This window comes from Mya arenaria, chromosome 4 (genome assembly GCF_026914265.1).
Source record: "Mya arenaria isolate MELC-2E11 chromosome 4, ASM2691426v1".
Lineage (NCBI taxonomy): Eukaryota > Metazoa > Mollusca > Bivalvia > Myida > Myidae > Mya > Mya arenaria.
This window is the reverse complement of record NC_069125.1, coordinates 28,504,124-28,523,136: the sequence shown is the minus strand read 5'-3', so window position 1 is coordinate 28,523,136 and position 19,013 is coordinate 28,504,124. Positions and strand designations below refer to the sequence as shown.

Sequence of the window (19,013 nt, the reverse complement as noted above, 5' to 3'; positions counted from 1 at the left end):
TTGACTTTCGCCCAATAAAAAACGGTTTTACAGAATTTGTAAATACGGGAATTAACATGCTCGCTAGATGGCGGCCCTTTAAGCCAATGGACAAACGAGAATTTTGAAAGGAACCAATCAAAAATTTGTTTATATACCTTGACAAAAATTCCGAAAATTTGAAATCTCTCCGAAAAACGGGATGTTGATATGAAAGAATTGTGATATTAGATATTTTGCTTTATATTTAGCTTCGTTTTAAAGAATTTCAAAATGACAACAAGTGCAACTAAACGAGATGAAGTCAGGAAAGAGCATATTCCTGATATGATAATAAATCCTGGCACAGGAAAACGTTATTTGAAAGGTCGTTTTCTTGGAAAGGTATTTCACTTTTTTTGAACACGCTTATTGATTTTTTTCAATTACCTGTTATTTCTATCCATTCTTAACGACATTTAAACATTCACACTCTATTGTTTGTTGTTATTTAATAAAATAATCACGAAAACTACTGACAGAGCATGTTCAAACATGTTGACTAAATATGGCTGCTGTCAATGACAATTTCTTTACTTTTTCACCATCTAACCTCCAATATAATATTATCAAACAAATGTAACTTGTAAAATTAGCAAGTTTTTCTTTTTATAAAGCTGATTACCCCTTACACTGAAAAAATAACCTGCATTTTGTTTGACTTTGATTTGAATGAAAGATTGTTTAAAATTAAAGAAAAGACAATTGTGTAGTGTGTGTGGGTTAGAACCAGCTGCCCGGTTAGTTCAGTTGGTTAGAGCGCCGTGCTAGTGATCCGGCGGTCGTGGGTTCAAGCCCCACACCGGGCGCACTTTTCCTCCCAGGTTTACTTTACTGGTGGCAGCGGTAAACGGCAGTAGTGCCTCCGTCGGCCTAAAAGGTTAATGGGGGGAGGAGTGTAGTGTGTGTGGGTAAGAACCGGCCGCCTGGTTAGCACAGTTGGTTAGAGCGCCGTGTTAGTGTTCCGGCGGTCGTGGGTTCGAGCCCCACACCGGGCGCACTTTTCCTCCCAGGTTTACTTTAATTGTTGATAGGTGATTCACTACTATAACCGGCATGAGAACTTGATGAAGTTGAAATGAAAAATTAATTTCAAATTTTAAATGAATTGAACTCCTGTTACTGACAGGGACCAGAAAACCCTGATTGGTTCATAAGTGCCGTTACACTTAACAACATTCAACAAGAACAGAATGATAACTTTAAAACAAAATGATAACTTTAATATTTTATCCTTTCTTTGCTAATATTTCGGGCCAGATGATTAAAATAAATGGCTCTTATTTTCAGGGTGGATTTGCAAAATGTTACGAGCTTCAAGACATAGACACAAAGGAAATATTTGCTGGAAAGATAGTCTCCAAGACTCTTCTTGTGAAGCAACATCAAAAGGACAAGGTTTATAAAAAAAAAACATTGGCCTCATTTTCTTTGAAAATCTTAAGCTTAAGTATCATATTTCAATCAACCAAATAACTTAAACTTGATTTTACAAAACAAAACAGTTTGTCATCTAAAATATTACCTGTCAAAATCTCGAATACCTTAAAAAGGGGAATATTACAGCAATTTGTTGTTCTTATTGTTTAATCTATTTCATTGCTTTTTGTCGCTGATGATCACCTTGTACTTTGACTAATTACTTTGCTGTTGTCATCACTTGGTGGTAATTATCAAAGAAAAGAATTGAAGGAAATAAGATTATAAAGCAATGAAAAAATGCCTATGCTTATTTACAGATGACACAAGAAATCAGCATCCACAGAGAAATAGGCTACAAACATGTGGTCAAATTTCAAAGTTTCTTCGAAGATTCAGACAATGTCTACATTCTGTTGGAACTCTGCAGGAGAAGGGTATGATAACATCTAGATATAAGTTTTAAATTAAATAGTTTTGAACTTTATAGAATTATGAAAAGGGAATGTTGTGGGAAACTTCAAAAAAAAATTGAATTCTCAGTGCATAAATATGTAGTAAATATCATTATATAGTGAATAGTTATTGTTAAACCATTTGAGGGCCAAAGTTCAGCCTCATTCCAATGCAATTTCAGCATAAACTTTTTTGCCCAAAAGTGTAAATAAAATTCTCGTTTTTATGCCCCCCTTCAAAGAAGAGGGGTTAATTGCTTTGCACATGTTGGTCCGTCAGTAGACCAAAGCTTGTCTGAGTGATAACTCTACAATTCCTGGATGTAAGGTCATCAAACTTGACATGAAGGTTGGGCCTGACCAGTAGATGACCCCTATTGATTTTAGGGCTCATCAGGTCAAAGGTCAAGGTCACAGTGACCTTTAATGATAAAATAATTTTAAAGCTTGTCCAGGTGATAACTCAACAATGCCTAGACCTATGGTCATCAAACTTGATATGGAAGTTGGGCCTGACCAGTAGATGACCCCTATTGTTTTAGGGGGTCATCGGACCAAAGGTCAAGGTCACAGTTACCTTGAATGCGAAAATTTGTTCAAGTGATAAATCGACAATGCCTGCACCCATGTCCCTCAAACATGACTTGGGGTTGCGTCTGACCTGTAGATGACCCCTTATGATTTTAGGGTTCAAAGGTCAATGTATGGGTGACCTTGAACGAAAATAGCTTGTCTGTGTGATTACTCGACAATGCCTGCACCCATGGCCTTCAAACTTGACATTCAGGTTTTTGGTGACCAGCTGATGACTCCTATGGATTTTGAGGTCAAAGGTCATGGTCATAACACACTCTACCCTCACACTTTAAATGGTCATAATTTGTAAAACTGTCTCAACGGCATCCAATGTCAGTGACAAATCAGCTGTCATATCGGTACATGCATTTTTCATTCAATTGTCAATATAAACCTGACAACATGGCGCTCGGATTATATATTTATAAAATTGGCACCAACAAAACATTTTGTATATTCTGTCTACTTTTTAAGGCATTCTTGTTCATTCTATGCAAAATTGGTAATCCCAGCTTTAATTGAAATTTATGATGTTTTATCAAACAGAAAGGCTCCAATCTCTGGCCACATTCCCAAAATGGTGAAAATAAACCATATTATAAATAGTAAAAGAAATAGGGCTTGATAAGCATATGAAAAGTTTAAGATGGCTATTTTGGCCAGATTGAATCACAATTATTCAAATGATTGCTTGAATGATTATTACTGCTGTACATTTCCAGTCAATGATGGAGTTGCACAAGAGGCGAAAAGCTGTTACAGAGCCAGAAGCCCGCTACTTTGTACGCCAAGTTGTACTGGCCTGTCAGTACCTGCACGGCAGAAATATAATACATCGTGACCTCAAACTGGGTAACCTCTTCATCAATGATGATATGGACCTTAAAGTGGGAGATTTTGGTCTTGCAACGCGGGTTGATTATGATGGCGAAAGAAAAAGGTTTGTTATTTTAATTCATATTTAAGGCTTAGCCTCTGAATATCATTGAGGAAGGCCCTGGGCAACTCCATCTTAGGTTGTTTGCACCTTTGAGGGGCCGTTGCACATACAATTTAATCAGTCATTCCATAGGACAGATATTCTGACCAATTCTTAATTGGAAAATTGTTTAAAATTATGCAGAATTTGTAATTTAACTCCTTCAATTTCCATCCAAATTCAATTATTATCGCAGTACTTGTTCTTAAGTTGAAATATTTGTTCATAAAATGCCGACAGGAAAAAAGGCTTAAATTTCATATAAGTATCAAAATCACTCATTGAAAATAGACTTGTATGAACAAGCTGGAATCATTATGTAGTTGGGCTTGCATCATAGTTTTAACACGCCTGCTTTATAAAATCCATCCATTTGTGCAAAAAAAGGAGAGCGTTTTCCCAATGCAAGGCTTAACTAAACTCGCAGCTTGTTAGCTGGTTTCAAAACAAAATGATTGTGTAATATGCAGTTTGACTAATTAATAGTCTCATTATGACCTTTTTGTTTGACAATCACCATTAAAAATGATGTTGAAAATATAAATTGATTAATATATTTTTTTCTGATTTTACAGGACTTTATGCGGAACACCCAACTACATTGCCCCAGAGGTACTCGGAAAGAAAGGTCACAGTTTTGAAGTGGATGTGTGGTCGTTAGGCTGTATTCTGTAAGTTCTGAGTGCAATTATAGTCTTGACATAAGGCACTATCATTATTTTTTAGCCTCAACTTTGTTTCAGAAAGAATATATGATTCATTGTTACTTGTGTACAAGCAAAAACTGTTTAAGCAGAGGACATTTTCAATTTTTGTCTGACATCTGTCACTTTATATTACAAAATCAAATTACCATCTGAGACAATTAATGAATTATTGTTCTTACGCTTAAAATCATTTAGTTGAACACTTTTGGGCCCAGGTTAATAAAAAAAATCCCAAGACAAATTAAAATTCCATCTGACAGCAATGTGTTTGCCGAGGCTGTTAAAATGTTGTTGTTTTTATGACAGGCATATGATAATTTTATTGTGTTTATTTAAAGGTTATTTTTTAGAATAGAATTTGTGAACATATACATACTAGTATACATGTACAATTGTATACTCATTTTAGTGCATGTAACTGATCCCTGTTAGTAAGGTTTTAAACAGAAAAAATAGTAAAAAAAGGTCTGATAATTATTGATCAAGCAGAACAAATAATATTTTATTTTCTTCCAACAGATATATATATACGTTATAATAAGTACATTTTACCCTTTACCTCTAATTTAACCAGCAGTGATTTTTTTATGCAATTTAATGCCTTCTAAAGGCTGTTTTCCCTTACGAAAAACTGTCCATTTTTCCCAAAATTTTATAATTTTATCCCAATTTGATGAACGCAGATTACATTCATGATTAAAAAATGAATTTCTTGAAAATTAAACAATATTTTGACAAGACTTTATTTCACAGCATAATGTACATGTATGCATAAAAAAAGTCAACACATGTATATTTACCATCATATTTGCTATTTTGACCTGATTTTGTATTTTTGTCAAAGTGGACTTTTTTTCCCAATTTGCAAGGTACAGGCACTAAAAACAATTACAAAATAAATCACTGACCAGTATAATTTTTCTAATATTTTAGATTCACACTTCTGGTTGGCAAGCCCCCATTTGAGACCTCATGCCTTAAAGACACATACACTCGAATAAAAAAGAATGAATATCACATTCCCTCGCGTGTCTCACCTTGTGCCAAGAACCTCATTCAGAAACTGCTCAGAGCTGACCCTACAGAGCGACCAGGCATGGAGGGTTTGCTTGATGATGAATTCTTTACCTCAGGTATGTAAAATGCTTCAGCCTTGGTGAAGATGTAGGGTACTTAACCAGCATAAATAACAGTTCAATGAGTCATGTTTGTATTTTTCACATGTGTTTATACATGTGTGTTTCACATTGAGAATATTTATTAAAAAACTGTCATTTGTTACCTTCAAAAAAAAATCAGATTGTTTTGCCATAATAAATTGTAAATGTTTTTTAATATAATTAGTTAATTGCCTTAAAAAAAATATATTTTAAAAAAGAAGTAGTCTGTTACTCAGGATTCTCAATAAATTTTGGTTGAACTGACTCAAATACAATGTAACCAACCAGCTAGGGGTTCAAGTAAGGTGCTTTTTGGGGTAAAAAACTCTGATTTATTTGTAAATTTGAAGCTACTCTAAAGTTATTTAAAGCGTTGGTTTGGCAGCCCGTTCTCATTGAGAACATTGGTACTGGTTAAATACTGTTCAGGAGCTTTTTAACAGGAACTGTTTATTTTGCTTGCAGTCTGTTTTCATCACTTCACATTTCAGGGTACCTGCCATCCAGACTGCCAACCAGTTGTCTGACAATGGCTCCCAGATTCGACACAATGGCAAAGTCTGAGTCACTACACAGACGACCTCTACTGGAACTCAATGGAACTGAAAGTAGGCTTTTTGGTGGCTTAAATTATAACTGGAGAATATCAAATATCTGAAAAAAAACACCAACACAGTCTCCAAAATAACCCCCTCACACAAACCCTGAGAATATTTTGGAAGCATTTTGCAGCTCAGTATTATTTTTTTTTAAATGATAAAATATGAAAGATCAATTCTTCAATTATGAGTATCAATAATACTTTTCATTGTTTATCTCTAAACAAAAAAAAATTAAAGAATTTTGATAGCATAGAATTTGGATGACTGGTTATTTTGTACATTTTCTTCAAAGTTTTGTGTAATTTTAAACTGATAGCTCTAATGTCATCATTTATCGTCATTATGATCCAAATCATGGATGAGATTGTGTATAAAGTCACTGGTTGAAATAACCACTACATTAGTATAGAAATGGTTAAATTCTGCTTTAATTTTATATCCTGCTTGTTGATGTTTTTTTATGCCAAGCACTAGTAGAAGAATTCCGGCTCTTTCATTCAGGTCTTATTTTAATGACTTAACTGCTCAATTGTTATAGAGACTGCAGCCCAGACTATTGAACAGCGTGCTAAGGAACTGAAGAGACCACAGACAACCGATGGCCTTGATACAGAACGGGGAGCTGGGGACGCAGAACAGAAACGAAATAGTAGGTGTCATTGTGGGTTGGTTGGGTGATTAACAGTGTTAGTACTGACTCTTAAGGTGTTTAGAATAGATAGAAGCCAGTGATGCCCCTAAGAAACGAAATAGTAGGTGTCACTGTGGGTTGGTTGGTTGATTAACAGTGTTAGTACTGACTCTTAAGGTGTTTAGAATAGATAGAAGCCAGTGATGCCTCTAAGAAACGAAATAGGTGTCACTGTGGGTTGGTTGGTTGATTAACAGTGTTAGTACTCACTCTTAAGGTGTTTAGAATAGATAGAAGCCAGTGATACCTCAACGAAACGAAATAGTAGGTGTCACTGTGGGTTGGTTGGTTGATTAACAGTGTTAGTACTGACTCTTAAAGTGTTTAGAATAGATAGAAGCCAGTGATGCCTCTAAGAAACGAAATAGTAGGTGTCACTGTGGGTTGGTTGGTTGATTAACAGTGTTAGTACTGACTCTTAAGGTGTTTAGAATAGATAGAAGCCAGTGATGCCTCTAAGAAACGAAATAGGTGTCACTGTGAGTTGGTTGGTTGATTAACAGTGTTAGTACTGACTCTTAAGGTGTTTAGAATAGATAGAAGCCAGTGATGCCTCAAAGAAACGAAATAGTAGGTGTCATTGTGGGTTGGTTGGTTGATGAAGCCAATAAGGTCGTAAATTCTGGCTCTCTATGTGTTTGTAGAATGCTTGATATTCTTCAATGTTCCAGACACCTTAAAAGTTGTTAAAACTAACAAAAATAGACTGGATCTTAATAAAACAAGTACTGTGCAGATCTGTGGTCAAGTGGTAATACACTTGACGGTTGCAGGTTCGATTTCCCACCCCACCACTAATAACATACTAATGGTCTTCCGAGGGGGATGTTAAAGGTGCTATTCACTGGGGTTACAATTTGTCTGTGCACTTTGCTCCAAAAAACCTAAAATGATTAATAATCTTATCGAAGCACTCACCGAATGGCCCTTGCCCGAATGTGAGTATAAATAATCTCAAAAACCGAAAGTAATCTTGGTGCATATGTGAAATATTTATAGTCATCATTACCCTTTTGTACATAATAAGTGTTTTATGTTGAAGCTTCCTCTAGGGAAATAACAGTAGTGTTGAAAACAATTCAGCTTCAAAATAAAGCAATATAAAAAAACACTTTTAACCTTACAAAGGTTTAAATTTTCTCTTTTTTAGCTCCACTGGCCGAAGGCCATGGAGCTTATGTCGTCACAGATTGTCCGTCGTGAGTGCGTGTGTGCGTAAACTTTTACTTTAAACGACATCTCCTCTGAAACTGATAAGCAGATTTTGACAAAACTTAACAGGAATGTTCCTTTGGTGGTCCTTTACCAAAATTGCTCAAATGGTTCCGGTCCATTGCACAATATGGCCGCCAGAGCTAAAAATAGCAAAATCTTTAAATGACATCTCCTCTGAAACGGTTCGGCAGATTTTGATGAAACTTGACAGTAATGTTCCTTGGGTGGTCCTTTATTAAAATTGCTCAAATGGTTCTGGTCCATTGCACAATATGGCCGCCACAGCTAAAAATAGCAAAATCTTTAAACGACATCTCCTCTGAAACGGATAGGCAGATTTTGATGAAACTTGACAGAATTGTTCCTTGGGTGGTCCTTAACCAAAATTGCTCAAATGGTTCCGGTCCGCTGCACAACATGGCTGCCAGGGCAAAAAAATAGAAAAACCTTTAAAGAACATCTTCTCAGAAACCGATGATCAGATTTTGATGAAACTTAACAGAAATGTTCCTTGGATGGTCCTTTACCAAAATTGCTCAAATGGTTCCGGTCCATTGCACAATATGGCCGCCAGATCTAAAAATAGCAAAATCTTTAAACGACATCTCCTCTGAAACGGTTCGGCAGATTTTGATGAAACTTGACAGTAATGTTCCTTGGGTGGTCCTTTATTAAAATTGCTCAAATGATTCTGGTCCATTGCACAATATGGCCGCCACAGCTAAAAATAGCAAAATCTTTAAACAACATCTCCTCTGAAACGGATTGGCAGATTTTGATGAAACTTGACAGAATTGTTCCTTGGGTGGTCCTTAACCAAAATTGCTCAAATGGTTCCGGTCCGCTGCACAACATGGCTGCCAGGGCAAAAAAATAGAAAAACCTTTAAAGAACATCTTCTCAGAAACCGATGATCAGTTTTTGATGAAACTTAACAGAAATGTTCCTTGGATGGTCATTAACCAAAATTTGTTAAATGGTTCCAGTCCACTGCACACCATGGCTGCCAGAGCTAAAAAATAAAAAAACTTTATACGACTTGTCGTCGAAACCGATGACCTTTTTTCGATAAAACTTGACAGAAATGTTTGTTTGGTGCTCCTTTACTCAAATTGTCCAAATCATTTCGGTCCACTGCACAACATGGCAGCCAGAGCTATTAAAGTAAAAAAAAAAATTAAATAACTTCTCCTCAAAAATTGATGATTGTATTTCTATGAAACTTGACGAAAATGTTCGTTAGGTGGTCTTTGCTTGAACCTTTTGGCCAGTGGAGCACAGGCACTGATGTGCCTCTTGTTTTCAAAATAAGTTGATATTACATGTGCCTAGTATTTACTCTAGTGGGAATTTTTGTCAGCTAACATCAAGTCAACACAAGATTTATCACTGTGTTTTAGGTGATGAGCCTACCGACTTCTACCTTGGAGACCTGTTTGCTCAGCTTGCTGCTGTTGTTGCTGCTAAACCTGCGGAGCGTATAAATATATGTGAAGGTTAGTCTTTGTGTACATATAAGTATCATGTGCATACAGCCATGGCCATTTATTTCCAAATGGATTCAGCTTAAAATCAGATTCCAATTCCAAAATCTACTTTCTGGGCTGGTAAAAACAAGAATTTATCTTACAAAACATTCTCTTTACAACCAATGCCATATAGATAATTGAACTTCATGATATATTTCTTCAGTCAAATCATGTTTGTTGTTGTTGTTCAGCTCTAGATAATCATATTTCTTTGGTCAATATCCTTTTTTGCCTTCTAAAAGCTGAAAACCTACACGCCAGATAACACTTAACATAGAATAATTCTGGTATGGCTGTGACATGTATATTAAAGAGACTAAATTATGGCATTGCAAGAAAAAAAGAAAATTGTCAAAAACTTATATAAATGATATCATTGTGTACAATCCATTGAATTTTACTCACTAATGTATCACATCGCTTTTTGTTAACCCCGAAAATACCAAAAAATTAGGAAACAGCATTGGTATATGTATCTGTATTAATCATGTGACTTTCACAAGCTGAATGCTATAAACTGGTAAACCATTATGCGATATTTTCCAACAGGTCAACTCATCTGTGACGGTGATGAAATATTAATTTAATCGTGAAAATGATCTATTATCAGTCTCTTACTACTTTGTATTCATAGTTCATGATTGTTTGAGGAAATACTGTATTTGATTATTTTGGAACCATCTGGTGCCTAGCCCTTTTAAGGAAAATTAAACCTTATTCAACTTGACCTTGAACTTGCTAAACTTATTCAACTTGACCTTGAACTTGCTAAACCTTTTTCAACTTGACCTTGAACTTGCTAAACCTTATTCAACTTGAACTTGCTAAACCTTATTCAACTTGACCATGAACTTGCTGCCCATTGTTTTACAGAGGAGGCAGAAGATCCAGCCGGTATTCCGATCTACTGGGTGAGCAAGTGGGTGGATTACAGCGATAAATATGGACTTGGCTACCAGCTCAGTGATAACAGTGTGGGAGTTCTCTTTAATGATTCCACAAGGCTTATTCTGCTCAGTAATGGAGAGTAAGTGTTTTTATGTCTTCTATATATTTGGTACTTGTCAAGCAAATGAAATTCTAGATATTGTATGTTGATGACTTTTTAAGTATTAAATATGCATGAACACTAATGTGTAGTTTGATGCTTAGTGACTCCATATTTGTTTGGAATCATTCGAAAGGGTTCTAGGAGAAGAAAAAGAATATTCGGTATGTAACAAATTATAATTAGAAATAAAAAAAAGTTGGCCTTGCATAGTTGAAACACAGGTCAGTTCATGTCCGATTGAAATTGAAAAAAAAAAGTTCCCAATATAAGTCAGAATGATGCATTTTTGCAAATGGCCCTGACACCATTTCTGAAATGGTAGGGGAATTATCACTGAACGTAGAATCATACCGATAACATTCCATTTTCAGTAATGTCCAGTACATTGAGCGTGATGGCGCCGAACATTTTCACAACCTGAAGGTCTTTCCTGACACTCTGACAAAGAAAGTCACCCTCCTCAAATACTTCAGGAACTACATGAGTGAACATCTGCTCAAGGTAAGAGTTATCTACCTTTCACTGCTCTACTATTATCAGGTTTTCGTCAAAGGCTCTTCCACCTAGGGCCATGTGACCCTCGGGCTTAAAAAAATAAAACATTTGGTTCGGGTTACCCTGCCCTAACTACGAAATAGTTGCAGACTCTTAACGTTTTTTTTAGTCAGTGTGTGTTTAAATATTTAGTTTAAAACCTTTAAAGCTTTTTACAGAAGATGAACTTGAACATTCTCCAATGATGACAATAATGTTCTTACATAAAGCCTAGGCCTTAAAAAAAAAATACATTTGGTTCGGGTTACCCGACCCTACCTACGGAATAGGCGCCGACCCTACCATTTTTATAGTCAGTTTGAAAAAAAAAAATATTTTTTTCTTTTCTTTTTTTTTGCTTTTCAATATGTAGTTTAAAACCTTAATTGCTTATATAGACTTTAACACCATCGTCCAATGATGAAAATTAAATTCTTATATAAAGCCTAATAAAAAAATAAAAAAACAAGCCTACCTGGCCTACCTATTTTTGAAAAGGATGTAACCCAAACCAAACATTATTTTTTTTAGGCTAGGTAATAAAAAAATAAAAAGCTTCTCTTCCCTATCTGTTTTTGAAAAGGATGTAACCCTTAACAAACCATTTTATATTTTTTGGCATGACCTAAGGTCGTGAGATTGTCATATTTGATGAATTTGGGGTCTCTCAGGTAATTATTTGGGGTCACAATTAAATGGTTAACGCTACTGGGAGAGTATTAAAGTTATTTTTATTTAAAACAATATTTAAAAAGGTGTGAAACAAAAGAAGTTCTACGTGAGTTGATACATCGGTTGTATTATATCACTTCTTGATGCTTCAGTTAGATCCATTGCACTCAACCTCCAGTCTCCATATGCTCACTATAAAAAAAAATTCTTTTTCAATATTGGATTTTCTTATTGATTATAATTTTATATCTGGCTGGTTTGAGCAAATATGACCCATATGCACATTTTCAAAACAATGTGCCTGATTAAACAAGAAACATGTTCGGGTTCTTATAGATTAACATATCTGTTTTATTCCAGGCTGGAGCGAACATCACGCGGGGTGAGACAGATGACATGGTGCGTCTGCCCTTCCTCCGAACGTGGTTCCGTACACGTAGTGCAATAGTCCTCCATCTCAGCAACGGCACTCTACAGGTGCGTATAGTAGCGATATTTCATGTAGGGGAAGTGTGTATACATGATATATATGTCAGACATATTTCGATGGTCACTTTATTTTCGATGGTCACTTTATTTTTTTTGTCACTCTGACAGAACTTTTGTGATTTTACATTATGATTTGCACTTGACTTGAAAACCCTTTTGTCAAATAATTTAGGGAAAAGTAGTAAAGTTTCTATTGGAAATGTCCTGAAGTTTAAAATTTAAATCAACAGAATCATTAGTTTAAAATGAAAGACTGAAAGATGGCCATCATAGGAAAAACCTGTATACATGTACATGTATGATATGGTTAAAAAGTTATTTAAATCAATGACTGCAGAGCTCGAATTAAAACTTGTTTTCTTATTTGCAATTTTTGCAAGTGGGTAAATTTTTTACTCGCATTTTCAAAAAGTTACTTGCTTTTTTCCAAACTGTTAAATAAGGTTAATTTAGCATTCTATAACTTATAATAAAGTAACAAAAGTCAATACAAGTGAGTTCTATTTAAATGTAAAATGAACAAGGGTCAAGCATTACTTTTCCATAAGAACACATGACAATATTCTTTTAATTGATAGAACAATAGACTTTATTCTGACATTTATTAGTTTATTTATATCTACAGACGACACATTCAGGGGGAAAGAAAAACATTTACCTTTGGATGTACCTTTGATCTACTTGTCTGCTTGTCAAGGGAGATCACTGTGTTGGAATTTTGTGTACTGCAAATGTGTACTATGTCATTTAATTCGGCACTCGCGATCAGTGTCACAAAAGCGTTTTATGCTTACCTGTTTATGAGTTCTTAAGCGTCTATGCGACATGATATTCGTTGTGTACTCAATGACATTCATCCTCTGCTATTTTGTTATGAAATATGGGACTCACAAATTTTAGCAAGTAGATTTTTTATGAGGTCGCTATCTGCAAAACTGACTCTCATTTAGCGAGTATGCAAGCTTAAATTCAAGCCCTGGACTGTCAATTTTATCCATTTCAGATTAACTTCTTCCAGGACCACACCAAGATCATTTTGTGCCCATTGATGCAGGCAGTCACGTACATTGATGAGAAAAGAGACTTCAGAATCTTCAAGTTCTCTTTGATAGAGAAGTTTGGTTGTAGCAAGGAACTAGCTAGTCGCCTCCGATATGCCAAAACTATGGTGGAACGCCTGATGACCACAAAATCTGGTTCTGGACGTGTCCGGTCAAGCGCACCGAGCACAGCACAGTGATGATAGATACATGTTAAAAATTTGTGAATTATAAATATGAGGTGTGGATTTCCTGGGAGTTCCGCAAAATAGAGTGCTTGTCGTGATGGGTTTAGGGGAAGGGATGAAAATATTATTAAGTACATGAATGATGTGCAGTGGACTGTTTTGATGAACTTTTTTCTAGGTATCAAAAGTTGACATCAGACCTCCTGCATGAGATTGTAACGTTCTGTACATATGTCATTTTATGTACATAAAACAATTATTAGCATTGATCATCTCTCAAGCTCATTGTCAGCGTTTGAAACCTTAAGGATCATCAGTTATTCTGTTAAATTGCATTATTTTGTATACTTGCGGTCTACTGAAGCCAAGCAGAGTTTGGGGGGAAAATTATAAAAACAGACAATTTTATCCCACACTGCAGGCTTTTAAGGGTACTTCTAGTAAGCCATGGTTGACCGCATGGTTTTCTGTTTGTCATCGTTATTGGGGCCACACAGAATAATTTCTGTCCCCTTTTCATCAATATTAGAACCACACTGACTAATTTCTATCCCATTTTCATCGTTATTGGGACCATCCTGACTAATTTCATCCCATTTTCATCATTTAATATTGGGACCATCCTGACTAATTTCTATCCCATTTTCATCATTTAATATTGGGACCATCCTGTTAAATTTCTATCCCATTTTCATCCATTGGGACCATCCTGACTAATTTCTATCCCATTTTCATCCAAATTGGGACCAGACTGACTATTTTTTATCACATTTTCATCATAATAGGGACCACACTGACTAAATTCTATCACATTTTCATCAGTATTGGGACCATCCTAACTAATTTGTGTCCCCTTTTTATTTTTAACTGGACCACACAGCTTACATTTTGTTAATTTCATTCCAAAGTGTGGTTGTGAAAATATTGAAGTGCTTATTTACATATAGTAGGTATAAAAATTATTAGTTACAAGTGTAAAAGTTATTACATTTCTTATTTATGTGACGTTAACTTCATGTTCATATGAAGGTATTGTCTTTCGTTCATTTTGGATCTCCTTGTTTCATCTTCGTTACCATCTTCATTGATTTGTAGGTGTAAATTTTAATATGGTTCATTTTTTCATATAAATTCTGAAGAATTGGATCATATAGTTATATACCATAATTTTGTAGTAAAGGTGCTAGACACCAGATGGTTCAAAAACCAGCAAATATAGTAATTTCTCAAAACAAGCCTAGAAATGTTCATGCGAGCTAGTAGATACTGATTATACATCATTTTTCATAAGTAATTGGGGTTTTTTTTTAAATAAACATGTTGCTGTCTCATCTGTGTTTCCCTGTTTAAAAATAGTGCAGTTTAAATCATATCTGTTTATGAGTACAGATAAATATACCAACGCTATTTTTAAACTTACGCGGTAGATAACCTCAGTAAATTTCAAATCGGAAAAACTGCAATAGATGGATGTGTCCTACAGGGATGTGATTTGTCCGCGGATCTAATGGCTCCAGGGACCCATCCCCCCAAAAAAAAAAAAATTAAAAAGATACTAGTGTGCTTTTGGTTGTTAGTGTTGATATTCCAGTTTTCTTCAAATTTAAAGTCAGAAGAACCCTCAAAAGAGCTTCTAAAAAGCCAGTTTTTCTTCTACGGCAGTGTGCTTTTGGCCCTAAAAGTGCTCCAAGAATCCATGGCCGAAATGGTTTCAGCCCTCCAGCTGCCAGGTCAATCACATCCCTGGTCCTAACCGATGTGATACATCAATAGATTCAATGAGTTGTATTCAACAATGTCAATTTTTATTCAATTTTTACGATTTTTTTTCTTCTTGCAAGTGTATCATCTGGTGTCTAGTCCCTTTAAAGATATGGAGCAAACAAGAACTGAGGTGTATGCATCAAAGTTCCTTTTCCATATCCAACAGGGAATATACAGTATGCCATATTGAGCACTCCAAATCACGCTACTGTCGTTTTCTGATCCTATATTAGAGTATCATGCTAGTGTCATGTGTTGAGTGCTGCATTTTACACCCTAAGTTTGTCTAGGTTTTTAAGATATTTACTGAGTGTATTTTTGAAAGAAACTATTCCATGACAATGAATCTGCCGATTTGTATTTATATTCAAGAAAATGAACTTAATCGTCTTGTTAGGTGAATAAACATGCATTCCTATACGCTGTTGAGAAAGAAATGTTTATTCGGTGAATGGGTCGTCAGAAAAACGTCCTATCAGGATCTATGTATTTTGTAGTGCTTTATCTCAAAGTGTCTAATAATATCTGAAACTTTGTTTCAGCAGCAAAATGTTTTTCATCGTCGTTATTTTCAAATCTAACATATGTTAAAGCATTTTAATTTTGTCATATATGCATCTTGCTCCAACCATTTCTATTTTTGTTCATAAAAAAAAAATGTTAATAATAAAATGTTTATATTAAATTTATCCTTTAGAAGGTAAAATAATTAAAATATTCTCTTTGTCAGTTGCTGTCGGGGAAAAATCATAGTCAAATCATGTTGCAATATTGGGTTTTATGTTTAGTTTATTCTACCACACATTGTGAAAGGTTGTCTGTGTTTATGGTTCAATCTTTTGGTCCTTTAAAGCTGCACTCTCACAGATTGATCGATTAAACAACTTTTATTTTTTGTCTCAGAATTAGCTGATTTTAGCATAAATTATTTAAATTCAGTCATGTATGATAATATCTCACAATAGAGCAGATGTCAATTGTTTGGAAAAATGCCCTAAATTTTATTTTTCTTAAAGTGTACTTTCGCTTTTAGCCATAAAACATCAATTTTTGAACGTAAATCCTACAAACTGTGAACTGATATTTTATCAGCAGTCTTATTTCAATGTTTTTCAGTCATAGACACAAAATTTGGCTCATTCAAAGATAAAAAAATAATAATGACAAAACGGTCAATCTGTGAGAGTGCAGCTTTAATGAAGCTTGCAAAGTTGAGTCATCAATATTTAACTTTTGGATGAACAAGCCAAAATTCTTATACTAGCGCTTGCCATCAAAATTTTGAACAAACCCTGTTGTAGTATTTGAAATTAGGAACTTGCGAGAAAGCTAGGACAGCATTAACCAGTGGGGTCTTTCGCACATTTCAAACACTGAATTATTCTGTCATACATGAAACACAAGTTCATTTAAACCGGAATAGGCCAAACCACTCCTACGCACAGGGTACAGAAGGTAGAAAAATCATCCCTCTAAAATTTATGCTTATCAGATATTGCTCACTGAGCCAATTTCTGACCATTGTGCGCCAGAGTGATACAACCAATTCTTAAACTTACATTTTATCAGTCCCTGATTTTGTGTTTTGCCGTATTTTCTATTTATTTCAGAAGTATGTGTAAACATTATGAAAATAGATGCGACAGTTGAATTGTATTTATTTTCTAATAAATAACTTATTTCTTGTAACCATTGTATGCCATCAGTTTTACCTGACATTGGGTCGATTGTTCAGAACTTTGTTAAAGTTAACAACGTAAATTATGGCATCACTGTTAACATTTAAATGTTAACTATTTTATGATTTGGCCCATATGATTTAGATACGATATGTACAGCTGAAACAGTTGTCTTAAATACTGCAGATCATAAGTGTATTTGTGAAACTTCCTGGCCCCAATTTCTCGAAACTTCTTAAATCCCTTATAACAGGATTAAGCTAAACTCACTATTTTTGTTTTTCAATATTTTGCGTTTCATGCACTCCTTTAAGAGTTTTAATACTTTAGATAGGAATTACTGTTACAATTATCACAATAAACCATTTTTCATTTATCAAAATTCACTATAAGTATGTATTTTTGGCTAATTGAAATAAGCATCTTAAGCCTGTTAAGCTTAAGAAGTTTCGAGAAATTGGGGCCTTGGCAATACTGTTTGAAAGTTAACAATGATAATGTTAACAACACTCCTAACTTAAGCAACGTTCTGAACAATCGGCCCTATGCATTAGTTTTGCAATGATGTTTTGTCATTATTTGAATTTTTGAATTATTATTATTGCATCAGGTACACATGTTGAATTTTGGTGCAAAAATAGAATTTGAAGGCTAATTAATTATAAGATGAAAAATACATATATATGTTAAAGCTGAATATTGTTTCTATGAAACAAGTACTTGCGTTTGTTAGAATGAACATCTTATCACATATCTACTTCACTGAATCTCGGAAATTTTGAGAGAAAAACACACATTGATATTACCATTATAGGAGGCAGCATTATCTATTGTTAAGATTGCAATGCTTAATAGGCAAAATGTATAAAAAATATATGTAAAAGGGACCCATTCAAATTTAATAGTGTTGAACATCAAAAAAATAAAATAAGAAATGTGAAACAGAATCAGAGCCCTATTGTTACAAGATATCTGATATGGCAGAAAAAAAATCTAATTTACCCCTAAGAGTAAATAAGGCTTTCGAACATAGATTTATTTTAAGGTTGGATTTGCAAAATTCTGTTCATGTGGTATTTGACGTTTGTTCTTAAAATTACATTAAAAAACCCAATTTCAACAGTTTTAAAAAAATATCCTGCCAACATAAAATCTGTGAATGAGTGCCTTTAAAATATTTGTAAATGCTTCATATGCATTTGCAATTTTGAGATATTGTCATGCTATATAGTATATTATATTACTCCAATTTACTATTTAGAATCATCGAAGCGAGCTAAGTACTGCTTGTCAAGAAGGCCTGAGATATTTGGGGAGTTATGGATTATAAATGCTGATTCATGACTTTTTTGTAAATTTGTTTCTTTTTGATATATAAGGGAAAAAAATCTTTACATATTTTTTATATTTCTATGAAAGTTATGCCAAAGGTTATGACTAAAAAACATTGTTAAAACAAATGTCTTAAGAGGTTAAGATATGTATTCAAAAGGTATTTCTATATCCTTTGCAGGTGCATGTTATTTCTAATAAAATGTTACAAGACTGAAGAGATACTTTAAAAAAAGAGTGGTAAAGTTACTGTCAAAGTTGGCCATCTTTCTTGTTGAAAATTTGGACCACAAAGAGCTTGTAATATATCATTCTTATCCTGTTGGTCTCAAGGTAAGTTCTGTATTGAACTCTGTAAAGTTCGCCATTTGTTTCCCTAATTGTACACTATTAAAATTGTATCATTTTGTGATATTGATTCTTGTAATAAAATGTTTATGAAATAAGATTGGTGTCCTTACTTTTTTATTCCACTGAGGAGGGGGGGGGGGGCACATAGGAAAGGGGCTATCAGCCCCACCTCAGTTTCATATCAATCAATTGCAAACAATTTAGCAGGGACCTCAAACTTTGTCGACAGGTTGGTTTTGACCAGTAGATAAACCATTTCGATTGTAAGGTCAATGGTTTGAGGTCATGTTGACCTTGAGCTGTAAATCCGTTTCTGATCAATAATTGTAGCACATTTGTACCTAGGGACCTAAAACTTGGTAGACAGGTTGGCCATGACTTGTATATGAACCTTTTGATTTTGAGGTCAGTGCGTCAAAGTTGTGCTAAAAGTCCATTTCCAATAGACAACTAAGGAACGCAGGGGCCCATCTACCTCAAACTTGGCAGACAGGCTGGTCATGACCAGTAGATAATCCTACATCGTATTGATTTTTCGGTCCATGTCGTGATGACATAGTGA

The 19,013-nt window shown here is 34.7% G+C and overlaps 1 protein-coding gene across 1 annotated transcript; it reads left to right on the top strand.

The window, feature by feature from the left end:
* The first annotated feature begins 148 nt into the window (after positions 1-148).
* Positions 149-18,548, top strand: LOC128232170 (serine/threonine-protein kinase PLK1-like). The gene is made up of 13 exons (XM_052945572.1): positions 149-363; positions 1,309-1,416; positions 1,758-1,874; positions 3,191-3,408; positions 4,023-4,118; positions 5,088-5,287; positions 5,806-5,922; positions 6,455-6,565; positions 9,223-9,318; positions 10,225-10,378; positions 10,774-10,903; positions 11,969-12,085; positions 13,101-18,548. The coding sequence occupies exons 1-13, from the start codon at positions 253-255 to the stop codon at positions 13,335-13,337; spliced, it is 1,812 nt and encodes a 603-aa protein (XP_052801532.1). The 5' UTR covers positions 149-252; the 3' UTR covers positions 13,338-18,548.
* Positions 18,549-19,013: the final 465 nt, after the last annotated feature.